We start from the raw sequence: 20,152 nt of genomic DNA, 5'->3' as shown, positions 1-20,152 counted from the left end.
CATTATGATCAGAAACATCCCATCTGTTGCAGGCATGTGGCTGAAGGCTGTGTAATTCACTGTTAATTAAAAACCACGAATTGCTTAATTTAATGTCTGTTATAGCTGATCTAATCATGTGGGAAACCTCTCATGGGCCCTTGGGGTCTGAGGTATTGTGGGGAAATAATGGCTTTACATTAAAACATTTTAAAAATCGCAAGTATGATGATTAAGGGCACCAAACATTTGAGTTTTTACTGTTTATTCAAACACTCATTTAAACAAAAACCAAAGACACCTATGTGCACAGTAATGCTCAGGAACATTACCATTAGCTCGTAGAGACTGGTAGGTTTATGCCACACCAGAGGATGACAGACTCATGTGACTGAAAATGTGGTTCATTTTTTGTTTTACTGTCCCGTATGTGAAGAAGATATAACACATGTACTTTTCAGTAAAATGACCTCCATTCCGTTTTTTTGATGGATAACTATGAAAAATTTGAGTTATGTTTAAGAATGGAAACCATTTTTTTGTCAGAATGTCAAACATGTATTATGTTTGGTGACTAAGCAGTATAAAATAACATGTATTTTGGATTGATCACTGCAATGATGTTGTGATGGTGTCTTGTAAACCAATGAGGGTTGGGCGTCAGGCTTGTGTGCATGACACAGAATAAAGAAATCAATCAATCACATCATTCTTGTGCATTGCAGGATGCAGATTTTAAAAAAATGCACCATTGTTGAGAATGACTTATGTAGATGTAACAAGATAAAAATGTTAAAAGTGAATGAATAGTAATTGTTTTGCCACCCTTAGCACAGACAGCTCCCCATTAGCTAGATCTCTGTCATACAGGCAATAAAATGACATAAAGTTTTCAGTTTCAGACATCGTCACCAGGATAAATGACGGATATGTTTGCTGACAGCCTCTTCAATAAAAGATAGAGCCATTATCTGCCCTGATCCACTGTGTCTGATAAACAAATCTGTTTAATAATATTTGAGTAAATTATCAGACAGCTAGAGACACAACCCCTGATGTCTAAATAATAAACTCATTCATACCCCCAAGATAAAAAGCATCAGGCTGTCTTCTCTATTCAAATGTTCTCAGAAGTAGGGTACAGAGACAAACGTCCAATCTGTGTCATCAGTAGGGACCTGCTTCCCTTTGATATGAATGAATTGTAATTAATTTTTCATCTGAAGGGGTAGCACATGGTTGCACGAGCTGTGGAGCCAGCATGGCAGAGAGAGAGAGAGAGAGAGAGGGAGGGAGGGCAAGAGAGAGTAGTAGATGTCACAATGAGATTCAGTGCATGCATGAATAAGGTCACGGTTTGAGAGGTATGCCTGCAGACGTCCGCCTCTGTGCCAACAATCTTTATTCAGCCGTAGACTGGAGTGCATCCATCATCATCATCATATTGTATTTCACAAATCCCACTCAAATACACATTTCATTTGTCACCATCACGTATTGCTTATATGTTTACATATGGCTCGCTGCCCTCTTCTATCTCATCCGACACACACAAAGACAATACACACTGACACTGGTTGCAATGCAGCTTTGGATATAGAAACACGGAGCTTAAGCCTGTGGCTAGCAACAGTATTATGCAAGGACTGAATAAAACTGCCATATTTTTGTATCTGCATTACCATTTTTGCTAAAAAAAAATACTTAATGTAGTCAGTGAGGGTTTTGCCGATGTGATGTGTCCGTGTTAAATCAAAAGATTATGATGAAATGATCAGTGTTACTTGGTTCATAGTGTATTTAATATTTCTATGACATAAATTCATCTTATGCACTGAAGTGATATAGTGGGTTGCACCGCCCTTATAGAATTTACAAAAAAAGATAACAGGCAGTGTTGGGAAGGTTGCTTTTTAAATGTAACAAGATACAGATTATTAGTTACTCTGTTAAAAATGCTGTGAAACTTTTTTAAAATACATACATCAGGTAACGCAACAGATAACCATTTTAATAATTTGATATGTCCAACATCAAAATTATTAGCAGGATCTAGTCAGATCGTGCTAATATTACTATTATTATTATATTACATAATTAACATTTCACCAGGAGTGAAATGAAATGATGATCAACAATCATTATCATTAGTAATTCCCATGCTGTTGTTAACAGTCATTGTGTTGTAACTGTACTACATTGTTCAAATTGAGATATCCTGTAGGCCTAGTACATTTCACCAAAACATTTTTGAATTAATAGTTTCTTATTCTAGATTGAATTACATGATTGTTTCTTGTGTTTTTATATATAAAAATGACTGTCCCATTTTATCAAACAAGCTGTCCCACATAACCTGAACAAGCGGCCTGAGTGAGAGAGGGGTCATGGTATGTTTGAAGGTGTGTAGCTTTTAAAAAAATACATTTCATTCCAAGATAAAAAAAAATGTCAACGAGGCCTAAATGATTGAAGCATCACTTTTTTCTTTCTTTTTTTAAATTTTTTTTTACCGTTTTTCTTTAAGTCTTTTGATGCATATACCAAAAAAGTGTCCCACATTACCTGAATTCACCCTACAAGCCTCTCAAATGTGGACTTGATTAAATGTGTGTGTTACACTCCACCATGGCAGGCAACAGAAATATGTTTTGCATTTTGTAAATATAAATGGCTGCTTTACTCTAAGGGTGAGCTCACTGTTTACCCACCTTTACCACTACGTCGATATTTATAATACATCTCCAGATTTTCATGCAAATTCTCTCCATTCTCATTTTTTCCGCCTGGGATTTTCGACGTACTACGGGGTGATGTGTACGCCCATTGAAGAAATGGGTGTGTTTTTGTTAAACCACGCCCCCTTTCTCCTTATACGGTCATTGAACGGCACGTTGATTGACAGCGGGCAGCAGCTGCTGAGTTGCTCAGACATGGCGGAGGATACAGTGTAACTGAGGATCATCGGCGGAGTTACGTGAGTTTTCCCAGCAGTTGAGTCGTCAAAGGGCACCTTAAATGATACACAAGAAGAGGAAAATGTCTTCGGCTCGAGCGTACTCTGAGAGGAAGCAAAAAACGACCTGAACTGCCACACACGAGTAAGATGGAAAAATGTATCGCTGTTTAGTGCAGTCAACAGCCTTGGGCAACAAATATGGCTTCTTGTGCCTTTTTCAATATGCTATAAAAATTGATCTCCCGTGCAACCTAATGCCATGTTGGCTCCGGCTAACTTCTGCAAGCCGCGGTGAGTTAAGTTCAATAGTAGCTCGGTACTTTTGATCGGGAAGGATATTAACATCGCCGTCTGGGGTTAGCTGGGAAGCTACGGAACTACAGCGGATAGCCATGGAGCCAAAGCACAAAGAGTTGCTCGACCAGTGCCACCAGAACTTATTGGAGTCCATAACAGATGCCGACCGAGTCATAGAGCTGCTGATAGTCTCTGGTACCTTGAGCCAGTTGGATAGGTTTGAACTGGACCAGAACTGTTCGTCCAGCGCCGAGAAAGTAGACCACCTTTTGAAGATGCTGATGAACAAGGAGAGCGACCATTTCCTCGACCTGTGTGTGGCCCTGGAGAAGGCATACCCTGACCTGTACACTGCCCTGTTCAGCAACAACGGCGGGGGACCTGTGGACCACTCCACCGGTAAGAGCTGCAACACCAACTCCTCACAAACAGGCTAAAAACGAGTCAAACAATAGTCCTTACCGTGAGTGCAATCTGGGTGGTCTGGCGCAAGTGTATGGGTAGCTGCACAACAGCAAGGCTTGGAGCTTGATTTATTATTAACCAAAATCTGTATAAATGGTAATAAAGGTGCTTGTGAAGGTTGCAAGGGCAGTCTTTCTTACAACACGGTTACACATTTGTAATCAAAAGACAGTATGCTCTGTTAAACGTACAAAACACAATGCACAAGCCTGCGTAAACTAAATACTCATCGTCTGATGGATGTGATGGTGTTTTCATGTTAGCCTAACGACATCCTAAGATAGTATATTGTATATTATCTAATACATCAAGGTATCGTGAATGTGTTTTTGTTAGAATGAGCTTGTAAGTAAAACCCCATGGTAAAAAAAAGCATGAAATCAAGTGAAGTTAATTATACAAAAAACCCTCACTATGGCCTGCAGATTTAAAGCACAGCTTGTGGTTAAGTCAACCAAGGACTATTCTGTCATTATCCTGAGCCACGCTGCCCTAAAATGCTCTTTCCCACTCACTGCAATACACAGATTCACTGTGTTGAGTTGATTTGACTATACATGGCAAATTTTGTGCATTGTTAAGAGAAAAAAACAATAAAAAGTCACTTTTACTTAACACTAACTCCAATTTGTTATCAGTGGCATGTTATGGTTATGCTACTTAGGTAGCCTGACTTGTTTCCATGACAACGGTTGTACCACTGACATGTTGGTCCATATCGACCTGTGCATGGGTGTGTGCGTGCAGCCTGCCCATGCATGCATATAAACCGAAAGCATGGTTTGGATCAGTCCATTTGGATAGAAAATCTACAAACCCACAGTAGATATAACCCGATTTTTTCTTCCATGGTGCATTAATGCTGCATTTTTAATTAGTTTATTCATTTGATTTGCACTGTGTCCTCGCAGCAACTGCCTCCACTTCAGTGGTTTTAGTTGTTGTTGTTGCGCTAGGACAAAAGGCAACCAAGTATAAAAGCCTTGTCTAGTTTTGCCTGTTTTGCTTTGTGTGAATGACTGAAGCCAGTGGCTTACTCACAACCAGCGTCATGCCCTGAGGGCCAGAATGCAGGATGAGCCTCGAGATCCCGAAGTGGGGAGGAGATGCAGAGTAATGCTTCTTTTTGACATATTCCCCATGTAAAACAACCATGCGGGCCATCTTGCAGTTCATGTCGACATGGCTGAAGCTTTATTTCAAACACAGGTGTGTTTAAAAACACAATGCGAGTTTTAGTTTACAGCTGGTGTGTGTACTGTCAAGCCGACCTTAGCAGGTAATGCTGAGTTGGTGTCTTGCTGCTCTGCTGACTGGATCGCTAATGCTTCCTTAAGCTTTATTACTTCCTTGTATTCAGTGTTGCTACTGCAGAATAACAACCTGAAATGCTCTGAAACACACCGACAGTTGTTTACCTGCGAGCGCCTGCAAAATTGGTCCCTCTGTTAGCCCCTTGACTTTGCTCAGACTTGACAATGCGGATTTGGGCTTTTCTCCACACACCTTTTATAGACTGTAGCACCAGCGGGCCTTGGAGTTGACCTGCCTTGTACTAGGAGAGAGTGAGTACCAGTAGTGAGTCTGGCAAGTCAGCCTGTGGTTATTCAACAGAGGATTAGGCCCTGCTCTCCTCTCCATGGTGTAAACTCACTGTGAGACACGCTTTATCATGCCTCCGCAGTTCTCTGTATTAGCTGCCACGCTCTTGGCTTCTTCTGTTTTGACTGAAGTGTTGTGTTTTTCTTTTTTCTTTTTTTAAATGTGCTATTATCTTTTAGTGTAGTGATTCGGCTGATGCGATTACCACGTTTTAACCACAGTTATGAGGGACCGAAGACAAGCCACTCACAGAGTACCTCCAGGCAAGAGGCTGTTAGACACAGCTCAGAGGGATGAACTCTTCAGAGCCCTGGTGTGTCTGCGAACTACATGGGGTGTGTGAAGAGAAGGGAATATGAGCGTGTATGATGAGTCTTGCTGATAGCAACCTGCTCTCTCAAGTCATCCTCTTCTCATGCTGCCTGCCCGCTCTTGTTTTCAGATGCGCCTCCTTTGCCAGCTGAGCCTTCGAACACGCAAACATTATGAAATCATCCAAACTCCAAAGAAACATCCTCACCCCAAAGGAAAAGTGTACAGATGCTCAATTGTTGAAAGCTCAGGCTCTGTAAATTATTAGTGTTTTGCTGGCAACACATTTGCAGTAGAGAATATGCAAACAAATCATTCATTATTTAGCCTGTTTTGTGCATCAGTATGCGACTGTGGCTTTTTTTTTTTCTCCCTAACAAATTCTCTGATTAAACTGCAGAGCAGATCATTCAGTCAGAATAATGCGTATGACTGAAGTGATGTTGCAGAGCACGTTTGTGTGTTCTCAAACCAAACTGAATTCATTTCATAAATCCAAGCGGCTGCAATCAAGCCGATTTCATGCCTCGGATTGTGCGCTCATCCCCCCTCCGCGCTGCATGGACAATATTCTACCTGAAGGAGTAGAGCAGTTGACGAGATGTACCTGCACCCCCCTCTCCCCTTTTGAGATTCAAGGGCCTGTTACAGTGATTTAAAGTCAGTCCAAGAGGAGGGCAACACAACTCTCCCCGACAGGATGCAGCGTCCACAATCTTCTTCTTCTGCTGTCTGTTTGGCTTTATTTTCTCATGCTCTTGCTTTCTCATTGCCGTGCTTTATTGTCTCTTTCTCTGACTCACCGTCCGTCCGTTTTAACTTTCCCTCTCTTTTCTCTGACTCATTATATTTCTTTCCCCCCACTGAGTGGTTTCGTTTCTCCACACACTTAAACAGAGGGACACGCCAGAGAGACAGAGGAGGGTGATAGAAAGAGGGAGCAAGAGAGAGGGAGACAACAGGCCTTTTGTTGAGAAGTTGAGCAGGCCCAAAGTGCCCAGTCAGCAGCTTGCTCTGTGTACAGCAGCCGAGGACATAGGCCAGTGTGTGTGTGTGTGTGTGTGTGTGTGTGTGTGTGTGTGTGTGTGTGTGTGTGTGTGTGTGTGTGTGTGTTGTTGGAGGGGGGTTGCTCTCCTTTCTGTCAACCAGTTTCTGTCCCAGTCTATAAACCACAGTGGACAGACAGAGTGAGTTATGACCCTGACGCTCTTGTCACGACCGCTGCTCTTAAATATCTCCCATGGGCTGGACCTGGCCTCACTTTCTTCCTCTCTCTCTCTCTCTCTCAGTCAGCGTCAGTGTCCGTCACCCAGTGACGCACACTGTCACTCACCTCATCGCCCCACTCTCTTTCCCCTCGCCACTCTTTGTACCTCTCGTCTGACGTTATTCCCTCCTCGCTGTGCTCTTGTGTGTAGCCATCAATTCATCTGCTGTTAACTGATGCCTCTGCTCAGGTGTGATTGATGCCTGTGGAGCAGATCACTTTTTACATGTGTTGCCGGTGTGAGGTTTATTGCGTCGCAGTGTCTCTTTACAATCAGCAATGCAGGCCTCAGCGGAAATGGGCCAAGTTATCTTGTGATTTAAGTAAGCCAATAGTTTAGCGAAGTAGCCGATCAACAGTAATTCATTTAAGGAAGTTTTCAATAAAATCATTTTTCAGATTTTCTTTGTTTTTTTAGTCGTTGTCAATTGAATATACTTGTGTTTAAGACTGTTAGTGAGGCAAAACAAGCAGTTTGAACTATAGGGCTGCAATTAACCATTGCTTTCATTGTTAATTGATCTGTCCGTTATTTTCTCAGTTAATCAAATAGTTGTTTGATTTTTAAAATGTCAAAAATGGTGAAAAATGCAGATCAGTGTTTTCCAAAGCCCAAGATGTTATCCTCAAATGTCTTGTTTTGTCCACAATCCAAAAGTATTCAATTTTCTGTCATTAAGGAGTAAGTGATTTGTGATTTATAAGTGTAGTCCTATTTAGGTGTTAACATTTTCTGGTTTCTTTACTTTTTTATGATAGTTAACTGAATATTTTTGCGCGGTGGACAAAACATTTGACGACATCATTTGGGCATTGAGAAATGCCGATTGACATTTTTGCCATTTTCTGACATTTTATAAACCAAACAACTAATCTATTAATCCAGAAAATAATCTACAGATTAATCAACAGAAAAAGATGTTAATTTTAGCCCTACATTGAAGAAGTTGGAGTCCTTGGAGACCTTTTTTTCCTTTAAAAAAATACATAAACGGATTTATCGATTATTAAATTAGTTCGATTTACCGCCGCAGCTTTTAATGAAGCAATTGACAAAAGAATCTAGATAATGAAATCATCAGTTGTGGGAGGCTGTAGTTGAGATGCTAATAGCCATGTTAATGGTATAGGGTTCCTCGTCACTAATGTTGCTCAATAAATCCATCGAATCGAGGCCTGAGATGTAGCCAATGAGAGGTTGACCTCAGTACTTTCACTGGGTGTCGTTGATCCATCGTAGTTTTGTTGTTCTCTAAACACAGCAGCTCTTTAGTGCAAAATCTGTATATTTTGTCACTTTAGCATTAATATCTGATGGCAGGTTCATCTACGCTCTGAATATGCGAAACCACAGCCAGGAGGCTGTACTGTGGAACAGGACTTCATTACCATTTTACACATGTTCCTCCACTTTCTAATTACCCCACAAGGTAGGGGAAATGCCAGCATCTAAATGTTTACCAGTGCTATGAAGTCATGGAAATAAACAGTTTTCCTCCTCGCCTTACCCCCCCCCACCTCTACCAGACCTCTTTTTTTGTTGATGTATTATGCTTTGTTCTGCTGTCTTTTCTGTCTATCCCTCCTCTTTTCTCCTCCCATCATGGTGTCCCAGCTTTCTCTAGCACTCTCTGCTTGCCTCGTCTCTCCATCTGTTTAATTCTCTACCTCTTTATCGGTTCTATCTACACCTGCAGTCATTTGTCCTCCAATCTCTGGCACAAGATGCCTGATCGGTACCTTCAGACCTTTTGTCGAGATTTCACACAACAAAGGTCACAGAGAGGATTTGGGATAACTGTTTTGAGAGTTAAAAGTTATGACAAATAAGCCCCAATAGCTCTTTTTTTGACGAAAATGCCCGAAGGACAATTAGTGCTCATATTTTTGATATTGGCACGAGTGTGAGCCAAATCCTGAATGAGACAGACTAGAATTTGTGGTGATTGGTTCCTGTCTGCTGGGTTGTTGCAGAGCATCTGGGTGATTCATTTGTCAGGAATATGAAGAAAACATTAATGCCAAGGGGGCCTCTCAGACAGCGCACATGCTTCATTAAAAAAACTTAGCAATTATTTGCTTGCATGAAAGAGCTAGAGCCATTCAGATGACACCAAGCTTTAACATCATGTGCTTTACACAGTGGGCTGTATGGCACTACAGCGCAACACTTTTGTGTTGCCCATAATAATAGAAAAGCCCCGTCTATGGTGTCCGCACTGACTAATAAGTATGTGTTCATTTCTTCTATGCTTGATTCCCCTCTCTCTGTGACCTTTTGAAAAATTACAGTTCAGTTTAATCACTGAATTATCTCAATGTACTATGAAAATGCTGTCTGAATCAACTTAGCCTTGTCTGTGATTAAACATGAAAGGAATGTCACAAAGATTGCCCAAATTCCAGCAGTGGGTTTATTCCACACAGACAGCCCATTTTTTGGCAGTGTTTTAGCTCATATTTGTACTAGATACAGTTAAGTAGCAGAGCATTTGGAGGACATGTTGCAGACATCTTTCACCTTTTTGTTTTTGACCCAACCCTTGGCACAGGCAAGCTGTTCAAAAACAAAATTATGTCTCATTTATGCTGAGGCAGGACTCTTTGCAGAGAGAAAACCCATTATGGCGTGCTGATAATAGGCTGGGCTGGATTGCACTCATGAGCGTTTTTTTTTTTTTTTTTTTGGACTTTGGCGCTGCTCAGCAGTTCTGAAAGGTCTGCTGGGCTGAAGGCTGAGGACTTTTTTTGTAGTTCTTCTACACATGCTTTTCACTTCGGAGTATTACACAAATCAAAAATGACTAAACGGCTCTGACTGCATCTTTCATTTCAATCAACAGTATAACAGATCTTATTTTGAGACATGCCACAGGGCAGACTTGGACCTATGAGTGAGAAAGGTAGGTGGGTTTTGACCATAGGCCCAGATGAACATGGAGCTGTGAGTCAGGCGGTGTGCGTGAGGTGGAGTAATCCTGCCTCATGGAGTCATCATGTTAGATGTCTTCATGTTTATGCGCGGTGTAGACTCCTTAAATCAGATGATCAATCCTTTACCCCGGCAGCAAGGCTTCACTGGCGCGCTGCCCAGAATCTTGGACTGTGGTGTCATTGCCTCCCCAAAAGTTAGGCCCACTGCACGGCTCACTGGAAGTCCCAGATTACAGGGAGTGAATTGGACAAGGGAATTTATGTTGTGTTTCTTTGCAGATTTGTAGATGCAGTGACCATAAATTAAACTTCACAAAGATTTTGTGATGAGGGTCAGGCAGCACGAACTACTGCACTTTACTATACTATATATATATATGTATACGATGAGTTAAGAGAATATGATGTGTTGTTATGGAGCAGGGATACTCAACTTTCTTTATTTGGGCGCATTTGCAAAATGATAAGAGGCCAGGGGCACGTCGCAGCAGCCCCATACATATATCTATGATTTTAGGACACTTCTATGATTTTAGGATATTATTGGCACATCATTGGTATCAGCAGATAAAATGAAATATCACTATCGGCCCTAAATGAACATTCATGTATATTACAGACCAATAAGATGCCTTAAAGGTCCAGTGTGTAGGATGTAGTAACATATACTGGTTATATCGCAGAACTCAAACTTCTCATGTGCAAAGCATGTAGGAGTACTACAGCGACCGATGTGAAAAATGCAAATCCCCCTATCTAAAGCCATTGCCTGGTTTGTCTATTCTGGGCTACTGTAGAACAACATGGTGGGAAAGGACATGCTTTGTTTGTAGGTATAAACGGCTCATTATAAGGTTAAAAAAACAAAAGGCTTATTCTTATTTTCAGGTGATTATAAACTAATGATGAAAACAGAGCGTAATCAGAGAATTTTGACTTGTTTTTCTATAAAAATGGTTCAAACCTATTATCAAATGAGTGATTAGTTTCATAGTTGACAGCTAATTGACGAATCAATTAATTGTTGCAGCTTTTTAGAAGAACGTTGCGAGAACAGTCCGGTAGGTTCAGAAAATCACATAACTGAGAAAAGACAACATTTGTGACATTACAGTATCAAAAATCTAAGATGAAATATTTCATATCGAAATATCAGTGTAATTTTGAAATAACATCAGTAATGCAGCATAAGCATGACTTTCTTCCTCATTCACTGTCACCTCTCCAGCATCTGTGAACCCACCTAGTGCAGGTTTAGACAGAGAGGGTGAGATGTGTGCATCACTAACTCAGACTACATCCTCTGTACTGTGAGCAGAACCATGGCCAGGATTTAGAGGTCTGAGATGCTTTCTGCTCTCTGGCTTGTTGCTGACACATGCCTCGGCCTCACTTAAGCGCACTGTAAAATGAGTGGGTAGTTTTCAAGCGTATTATTAGTGTTGCTATTATTTGCGCTTCCGTAGTTTAATGGCTGAGGACACAAAAGGAGAAAGACCACAAAGGCTATTTAGGCGCCACTCACCACTTGGTGTGTGACTTTTTTTTTTTTTAATTACTGCTGCTCATTGAGAAGAGCTGACAGCGGCAAATAAAGAACAGCACACCATATTATTTTTGGAGTGCTGTTCTTTTACTGAGTGCGCCTGAAAATTGCATCTTTCATGTTCCTGGGAACAGAACAGACGCTTTGGCGGCTTGGAATCCATAGTTTCAAGGCTTGTCAACATGTTCCTGATAAAGGGAGTTTGAAGCAGCAGCACAGTCCAATTGCGATGATAATCATACGTGTTTTATGTTTTGGGAGACGCGCTCATCGTCAGATAAGAGAATTTTCTGGAAGTGATGAATAATTTAGTCTCACCCGACGGTGGAAGCCAGACTTTGCATCTTTCTTTGATAAGACTCTCCTCCACCAGCCTCTCCAACTCTCTTCTTTTTCACCACGCTGCAGAATTTACTATTCCTCTCATCCAGTTTCACCATGGCAACGCGTGTCATCTCGCTTTATGTGCCGGAGAACCTAATCTGGTTGTCTGAAGCAACTGTTGGTTGCTGAGCACATCGCTTGATTGGGAGGGAAAGCAGAGGGGAGAGCGGAAAAAGAAGCGTGGGGGAAGTGGAACCCCTTAGGTAGGGCGAGTACTCCCCTGACCTATTTAGATCACAACGACAGGCCTTTGTTGCTGTTGCCTCAGGTCTTCCACTGGAATAATTCTCACCTCAGAGTGTATGGAGGCCAGTGCACGTTCGCTCCATATACATACCTATTGGCTTCTGAAGAAATCCCTCAAAATCTGTCTGAATTTAACGTGCATGTGAGGTACCGTTTCTCAGTTGGGGTATGTCAACTCATATCAGGTGATACTGATCCGATAATACCGGTGTAATTTTGTGATAATGGCAATATTAGAACCTGTTGACATAATTGCGTCATATCGCTGCATGTGGCAACAACAAGCATGGCTAAAAGAGGAATTGCTACCGGCCAGGAGCATCTTCAGTAGTGTTGAATCAGTAGCCTGGGCATCCTGATTGCTTTATGAACAGCCGCTGACTTTTCAGACACTTTTGCGACTTACTGCTCAGAGTTAACGTTTTTTCGCAAGTCTGTCCGAATGTAAACCTATGTGACGCCCTACCTGAGTAACACACACCACAGCAAGAAAAGTGGAGGAGATTGACGACATTTTTTTGTATTTGGCAACTATTTAGATTTCTAATTTTTGATTGATTTTATTTTTTTGTAATAGTTACTGTTGTAGTACAAACCGAAGAACTGAGAGATAATTTTAGTTCATTTTCTGAATATTTTAAGGCGACCTACCTTTATGTTGACATATACAAATGGAACAATTATTTTGTTGCAGTTATATGCTCTTGAAATTAATAATTAAATATTCTCAATATTTTTGTCATATTGTCAAGAATATTGTTATCGCAATAAAAAAAAAAATCCACTGAAATATTGTGAATACTGTTTTATGGTCACCCCTAATTTTTAGGTCTGATCTGTTTTATCTGACTGTTTTTTGGCAAGTGGATTCTCCCACTGTAGATCATCAGATCTATACTACCCTAATGGATGCCTGCTTTATTGATGCAGTGAACCTGTTTACAAATGATCAGCCTCGCTGTCTGCGGCTGGTGCTAATTGCTATCGATGATTAAAAGCCTGTTGGAAAAAGGCTAATGCCGTTGACCCGTCGACCACCACATAGCTGGCTGGCATCTGACATGTAAATCTATACCGCATTCGTCGGTTTGCTTACGGGGTTAACTAATCAGCCCGTGACTCTGATCTGAATGTGGGAATTTTGGTGCACGTAGTCGTCCTTGCAGCCAAATCAGATTGTGAGCTACCGAGGATTGTCCCAGAATTGCCCCTTTCGTGGGAGTCATAGCTGTCTGCTGATTGGCGAGTGTCCTCAGTGGTAGAGATTACCGGGATTTTAATTTATTTGAGTGTTCTGGTTTCCCCAAAACACACACAAAATACAACATTCAAGAAGCAACATTTTCCAGCTTTTTCTTTTGGCGCAGAGCTTTTCTGACTCTGTACAGAATTTAAAAAGACTTAATCCTTCAGCTCAGATGGCATAATACCTCTCAGTGTCTTTACTGAGATACCTCGTCAGTCAGAAGCTGGGTTCAAGGAGTCAGTTGTTGCTTTTCAATGCAGCCATAGAAATGAGCAAGAGCCTTTTGCATGGCTGTGTTGATTGTAGAGGACTAACGCTGCGCAGCCCCAGAGTGGTTCTCATCGTGTCTGATGGAACAATATGAAATCAAAGCCGTGTGCTCCGAGCCCTTCTCAGAGTAAAAGTGTTGAGCATCAGGGAATGTCAGAACAGATTAAAAGCCTTTCCGCCCTGCTCCTCGTTCTCCTTTTTTTCACAGCCTCTCCCTCTTTGTCTCTCAAACACCCTCCCTGCTTATCTCTTTTGCGACTTAGTTAGGCTATCTCCTTTCATCTGTCCTCCCCTGCTCCATGCCTTCTCCTCTTGCCCCCCTCTCCTCTCCTCTGTCTGCGGGGCCTAAGATGGAGTGGCTCAGTCGCACAGAGCTCATAGTTAATTAGGCTTGGCCTTGTCACACATTGAGGGCTGGAGCCAGAGTTGTAGTTAAACCCAGTGGGGAGGCAAGGACGGAGATGGAGATCTAGAACAGTTGGCGTCAATCTATGGCCTGCTGCTGACAAAGCCAGCTACCGTTCCCCCGCTCTCTTTAACCCTGTACACAGGGAGACTTTGTCCATGTGTTTGCTGTGCATTTATCACATTGCATTTGTATTGTCCGTGCCTCAGTGTGCTGTTTTATGCAGGTTTGAATTTGTGTATTATTTGTCAGTGTATGCAGGACTTCCTGGAATTTATTTGGAGCTGAAATTCTTGGTCAATAACCCTTTGAAACCTGGATCGACATCAGTTTTCTTGTGCCGTGTTGAAACGCCTTTCACAAGTATTACAGTCTTCGGACCCTGAGCAAATTAGTTTGATTTCTTTTGAAAACATGGGGAAAAGAGAAAATGAGCAACTTCACAAGAAATATCCCGTAAAGTTTTTAAAAGGCCATGGGAAAATGTCCAGAAAACTTAAGTTACACTTACCACAATTACATAATACATACATACACATAATTTTTACATAACAAAAATTATGTCACAGAATTATTAGAATTTTTAAGAACTTTTATCAGGTCATTCCCATGTTTTTTTTTCTCTCCTTTCGTTCTTTCCTTTTTTTTCAATTTCCAACATAATTTTCTTATTTTTTACAATTTTGCACACATTTTTGGTTAACTAAAAACTCAAAACATTTCTCTGGTACTAGCCTCTCCAAAGTGTAGATTTGCTGATTTTATTAATGTAAATAAATGCCTGTCCAAAACTGAATATCAGTTCGTATCATTGGCACAGCTTGTAACGAGGTATCTTCTGTAATAGAGTACCTTTGCTGTGGATACGCAGGCAGCAGCACAGAGGGAGACTGCAGTGTTAGGTGGAGAATTTACAGCTCACACAAGTTAACATGGTACAGTCTCTGGCTTTTGTTTGATATCAAGTGTCGGTACAAAATGTTTTGCATTTGCGATCTGTTGTCAGCACTGTTAGCTTGTGCACCATATTGTGTGAATGACACTGAACTGAGCCCCAGTCAAACTTTAAAACTTTATAAAAAAGAGTCATGGAATAATCATATTGAACTCCCAGATCTGATCGGCCTTGCATAATTCTGAGTCAGGGACAGCCCTACTGATCAGTGTCTTACTGCAGCACACAGAGTTTAAATGTGTATGGATGTAAAATCTGGGTGAAACCCATCCACTTCTCTTAGAAAAATGGATAAAAATTGAGCTTTTAGTGTCGAATTTAACTGATGATTTCTTTTGCACTACGCACAAATTGTGTATGTGTCTTTAGATCATTTCTGTCCATGTTGTCGACCATGTTTATGTTGCCCTTCGGAGCAGGAACTCTGCGGTATAATGGGGACCTGCATACTCTCTCCTATGGATTGTGGCAGCTCGTGTGAAATATCCCCCAGCTTAACAGCGTGTACAGCTATTCAGACAGAGAACCATTTTCTCTCTGTCTCTCTCTGCCTCTCTCTCTCTCTATGTGCTTGACATAAAAAGAGAAAATCCCATTTCAGCCGTGACATTCTGCCTGTGTAGCAGAAACATACAGGGACTATACATCAAAGCAAGGCAGAGTGCACAGTGAGGGAAAGGAGGTTTAATGACGACGGCAGTCTGGAGTGATAATATAGAGCCCCTAAGAAGGAGCGTTGAAGTTATTATTCCAAGTATAAACCCTGCACCAAATCTATCATACAGCTGTGCTGGGAATATGAAGCTGACTGTGTAATATTCATTTCTTACCACATACAGGCAATTAATCCAGGATGGTTTTTAATTGGTTAATCAATCTATCAGTGCTTCATATCTTTGTGTGTCTCATGGTCTTTTGTCTCTTGGCAGGTTCCACGTACAGCGTCCTCTCCACTATGCCCTCTGACTCAGAAAGCAGCAGCTCCCTCAGTAGTGTCGGTATGTATAAAGACCTATGATGCCTGATATGCTGTGTGTGTCATGCCAGGTCAGACAGGCTCTGTACTACCTCCAAACACACCATAACGGCACAGAGGAAAAACCAGCGTGGCGTCATTATACCTTAGGGGATGCGGTTTGCTCTGATTTTAGCTTACTTCCTGATTGTCTGCTAGGGGACAGAGTTTAGGAAATCTATATTTCCTTTTAATCCCACATTGTGGCAAAAACGCTCCAAGTGTCTTCCTCCTTGCTTAAGTAAGCCATGCTTGCCTTTCACTAGTTTTGACAAAGGTCCAAATGACTCAGCTGTGTTACATAAACCTACAAAAGGGCCAAACGTTGAGCCAAAGATGGACATAATCCTCAGATTTCCTGCCGTGGGTGTTCCTTTCAATGAAGAAAACAAACCCAAAAATGATTCTTTAATGATGTATATTTTTTGTCCGAATTTGTCTATTTGTCAAGGACACACGGTGAAAGAGAAATGTTATGTTATTTTACTGTCATTCTGTTCAAACCAAAGGGTGTCTGCGGGTCTTTAAAAGCTCTAAAAAATGTCTTAAACTTTTTATAAATATTGAGCCTTAAAGGTTCTTAGATAATAGTCTTAAATTTGAATTTGTGGGATCTTAATTGCGACAAACAGTTTATCTATTTCAATTTATCCATGTTTTAGTTTCTTTTTGTCAAAATGAGTAAAGGACCTCTGTGTGAAATTCCACAAACCTTGCTTCAAAACCTAATACTGTCTCTGCATTGGAGCATTTTTTTTTATCTTTATACTTAAGTGCATTGCTTGATGAGGAAAATGATGATTTGTTTTAAATTTTGGAAGAAATCAAATTGAAAATGTCTTAAAATGCATCAATTTAAGTGTCTGATACCTGTACACACCCAAAAATCACTCAGATAAATTTTAATCTCAGTTATGACAGATTAAATGGAACAGATTTTTAACAGATACATATTTAATGCTTAAATTTAATCAAAAAATACAAGGATACCTTGGGTTTAACCACACTGAAAGTACCAGACATCACTTAATCTGCCCTTTCCTTTTCATATCAGAGATTACAGATGGCGTAGTCTTGTAAATCCAAGATCATTTTCCACAAATCATCACCGAAAACCCAGAGCAGATTATACAACAGGCAGTTGCTGCCTGAACTCTTTTGCCTCCTAATGCTAAAGTTGGTTGCAAGGATGCTCTTCATCCTTCAAGAAGTTATTTTTATCCCTTTGGGTGTCTTTACTAGCATGTGAGCTAATATATTAAGCACTTTTTGAATTGATTGATCGATATCTTTATTTGGAACATGTTAAAAAAACAACAAAAACAGCGGTTAAAAACACATGAATAACTAAAAGGACAAAAAATGCACCACAATTGCCTCAATTTACACGAGCAAGAAGGAGCAGGATGAAGTCCAAACTTATTTAATCATACCACTTTAATATATTCCAGCGTGAATGAAGATATACATCACCTGGGAAACTTTTCCAGTGTGCGCTGATCAATAGTCCCAGCCTCTGGTAATGTGCTCACTGTTGCAGGGTCACCCGTTAACGGTGAAGCATCCTCCCCACCCCCGGCAATCAACGACAACCGGCCATCCGGTGACAACCTGGACACCATCTTGTTCCAGCTCCGCCAGGTGACCAGGGAAAGGGACGAGCTCCGTAAGCGTCTGGCGCTGGCATCGCCTGGGACCACCTTCGATGACTGCAGGTGCAAATTCAGGCCCGCCTGCCAAGTTGTTGTTGTTACAGTTTTTTTTTAAACCTTCTGCTTAACAGTTTTATTTGGCTGATGTCTATGAATCTGTCTACCATGATTATAGATGCTTTTTTTTTTTGGTCAGTGTGATGTCAGCGTCCTTACTGATTTTATCTACTAATTCTCTGCTGTCTGGAATAATATTGGCTCTACCTTGCAGAGAGAGGGCACTGACACTGGCTGCTTAATTAAGATTAATGCGCTTAAGTTACCAGAGGCCTGTTCTATGAAGCCAGTTCAACATACACAGGGTATCTTTTAGTTATCTGGCTTAACTAACCCTAACAAAGGTGGTCTGGATTACCAGTATTACGGAGCTGGTTATCAACTAGTACGTCATATGATATGATATGATAATACTTATTATCTTTGTTCATGTCCTTTTTATGGGACAGCAAAAAGTCGCATTTATTGGTTATGAAGTGTAAACAATCACCTATAATCGTACAGCCAAAACAAAAAATACTAGAAATAATCTCCAAAGATTATTAGCAGGGTCAAGACTTAAAAAACATGAATATGAGTATATTTATGCTATAATCTGATGACGGGGAAACCACTCTGAATATTTCACATTAAAATGATAAAGTAATTTCAGATGGTTTCTGCCACCTAAGTAAAGAGTAAAAAAGTAATGACTCTGACCGAAATGTTTCACTTAAAATAACAGGAGCCAATCAACAGTGTGTGGATTATTTTTCAAATAAATATAGTCTTTCGGTTTTTAATTCTAGTTCTCATCCCACATGTGTCTCGTGTTATTCTGAGCTGCAGTGATGAATCAGAGTGTAAATTCAGCCACTCTGTCAGATATCACCGCAGGATAAAATATTAAAATCATAGTCATATTTCTGGTGTTGTAAATGATCTCCCCGTTTCTTTGAAATTCTGCTTTAAAACCAGTGGAAATAGATCGCCCGGAACAATAAAATGATTCTACTAACCCCATTACAATAGTGTATTCAATTCAGTTCAATTCAATTCAAACAACTTTATTAATCCCACTAGGGGCAACTACTTAAGAGCAGCCTGTTAAAACTACAAAACAAATATCCACACAAAAACACACATAGCATCATCCACGATATACAACCAGGCAAGTGCACCAGGAACCATGGAACCGGTTTAAGAAAAAAACAAACACTTTTTACTGTCATTGTGGACTTTTGTCCATGTCGGGACTCTTTTTTTCCCCAGTGATGTGATTGTTCAGAGGTCGGGGGTTTTTACAGGTTGTTATCTGATACCCTGAAGTTAACCTGCTAAGGAGCAGGTTAGCTGTTCAGCATAAGTTATCACAGTGATTTATGCAGGTAAAAAGCGAACCAGCTTCATAGCGCTGAAAACTCAGAGCCCCATTAACCCTGAAGTTACCTCGCTGACTCCAAATCCTGCGGCCTCAGATGTTTCTTGTGTAACTGATGATACAAAGGTTGCTTTGCTTACATCAGTAAATCATTTTTAATGTTCACATTTATTCAAACATTTCATCTCAGTCTTTTGAATTCTTGTACAAGGGGAAGGTTAACTGTCTTTTGCATCCTCCTATCCGAGCTGTATTCAGCCACATTATTATACAAGGCTGTTGGAAAGAGTGTTGATTCCTCGCTGCTTTTCTCCTTAAGGCCAAATTCCAAAGCCAATCATGACTATGAGCGTCTGAAAAGTCAGTGCATGAGGGCCATGGCAGATCTGCAGTCTCTCCAGAACCAGCACACCAAAACACTCAAGAGGTGCGAGGAGGCTGTAAAAGAGGCGGACTTCTACCAGTAAGTATTTCTTCAGGTGTCATGGCACCTTTCCCCGTTTTGTTACTAATGAAGGACTCTAATGGTCCTTCCCTTTAAATATTTACCTGTATGATGTCTAAATTCAATGGACCAAGCTGCTTAGATTTCCATACAAAAGCATTTGTGTACGTGTGTCAGGACTCATTACTGCTGTGCGACTGTTGTAAGCAGAGGCTGCACATTCTGTCACCTGCCACCTGACGCTTTTCAGCGTAGAAATAATTACATTTTATTGCATTGTTTTTACAGGAATTGTAGCAGATACTGGCATGGTGTTGCAATTAACCTAATTGAAAGAACATCCCTTGGAGCTACAGCTGGCTTTCACATTGAAAGGGAATTGGCAATACAAAAAAAAAACATGCATGGTTTTAAAAGCTTGAAATGGAGGCATTTATGTAATTGAATTATTCAGCCTAACAGCTCATAAGCTGAGGCGAAATTTCTGAAGCATAGAGACTGATCATACGGTGTATTAGCTTTGAGGGTGGTTAGCTAATTAGAATATTTTCTAAAATGATAGAAGCAGAATAGTTGTTGTTGAATTAAGTTAACTGCTAATCAGGTAGACATTTTATACAGTATTTAGGTAACGTGGATGCTTTGTGTGCATTTGGTTGAAATCACTCCAACAAATGTACACTGACTGAAGATATTCCACACAATAAAGGTTAAGGCTTAAACTTACCTCAAAAAGAAGGAGTGTGTGCTTTGTG

General features: G+C 40.7%; 1 protein-coding gene across 3 annotated transcripts in view; it reads left to right on the top strand.

Moving 5' to 3' along the window:
- The first annotated feature begins 2,923 nt into the window (after positions 1–2,923).
- The window catches only part of dlg5a (discs, large homolog 5a (Drosophila)), a 48,541-nt gene continuing 31,312 nt past the window's right edge, over positions 2,924–20,152 (top strand). For 2 of the 3 annotated variants that reach the window (XM_042501799.1, XM_042501797.1), the window contains exons 1-4: positions 2,924–3,634; positions 15,798–15,866; positions 17,424–17,598; positions 19,272–19,415. In XM_042501799.1, coding sequence (XP_042357733.1) covers positions 3,331–3,634; positions 15,798–15,866; positions 17,424–17,598; positions 19,272–19,415 — 692 coding nt within the window. In that variant the 5' untranslated portion in view covers positions 2,924–3,330. The remainder of the gene's footprint in view (positions 3,635–15,797; positions 15,867–17,423; positions 17,599–19,271; positions 19,416–20,152) is intronic. The other variant, XM_042501798.1, reaches the window with a different exon arrangement.

This window comes from Plectropomus leopardus, chromosome 15 (assembly GCF_008729295.1).
Source record: "Plectropomus leopardus isolate mb chromosome 15, YSFRI_Pleo_2.0, whole genome shotgun sequence".
In the NCBI taxonomy this organism is placed as follows: Eukaryota; Metazoa; Chordata; class Actinopteri; order Perciformes; family Serranidae; genus Plectropomus; species Plectropomus leopardus.
This window is presented reverse-complemented; position numbering and strand designations above follow the sequence as displayed.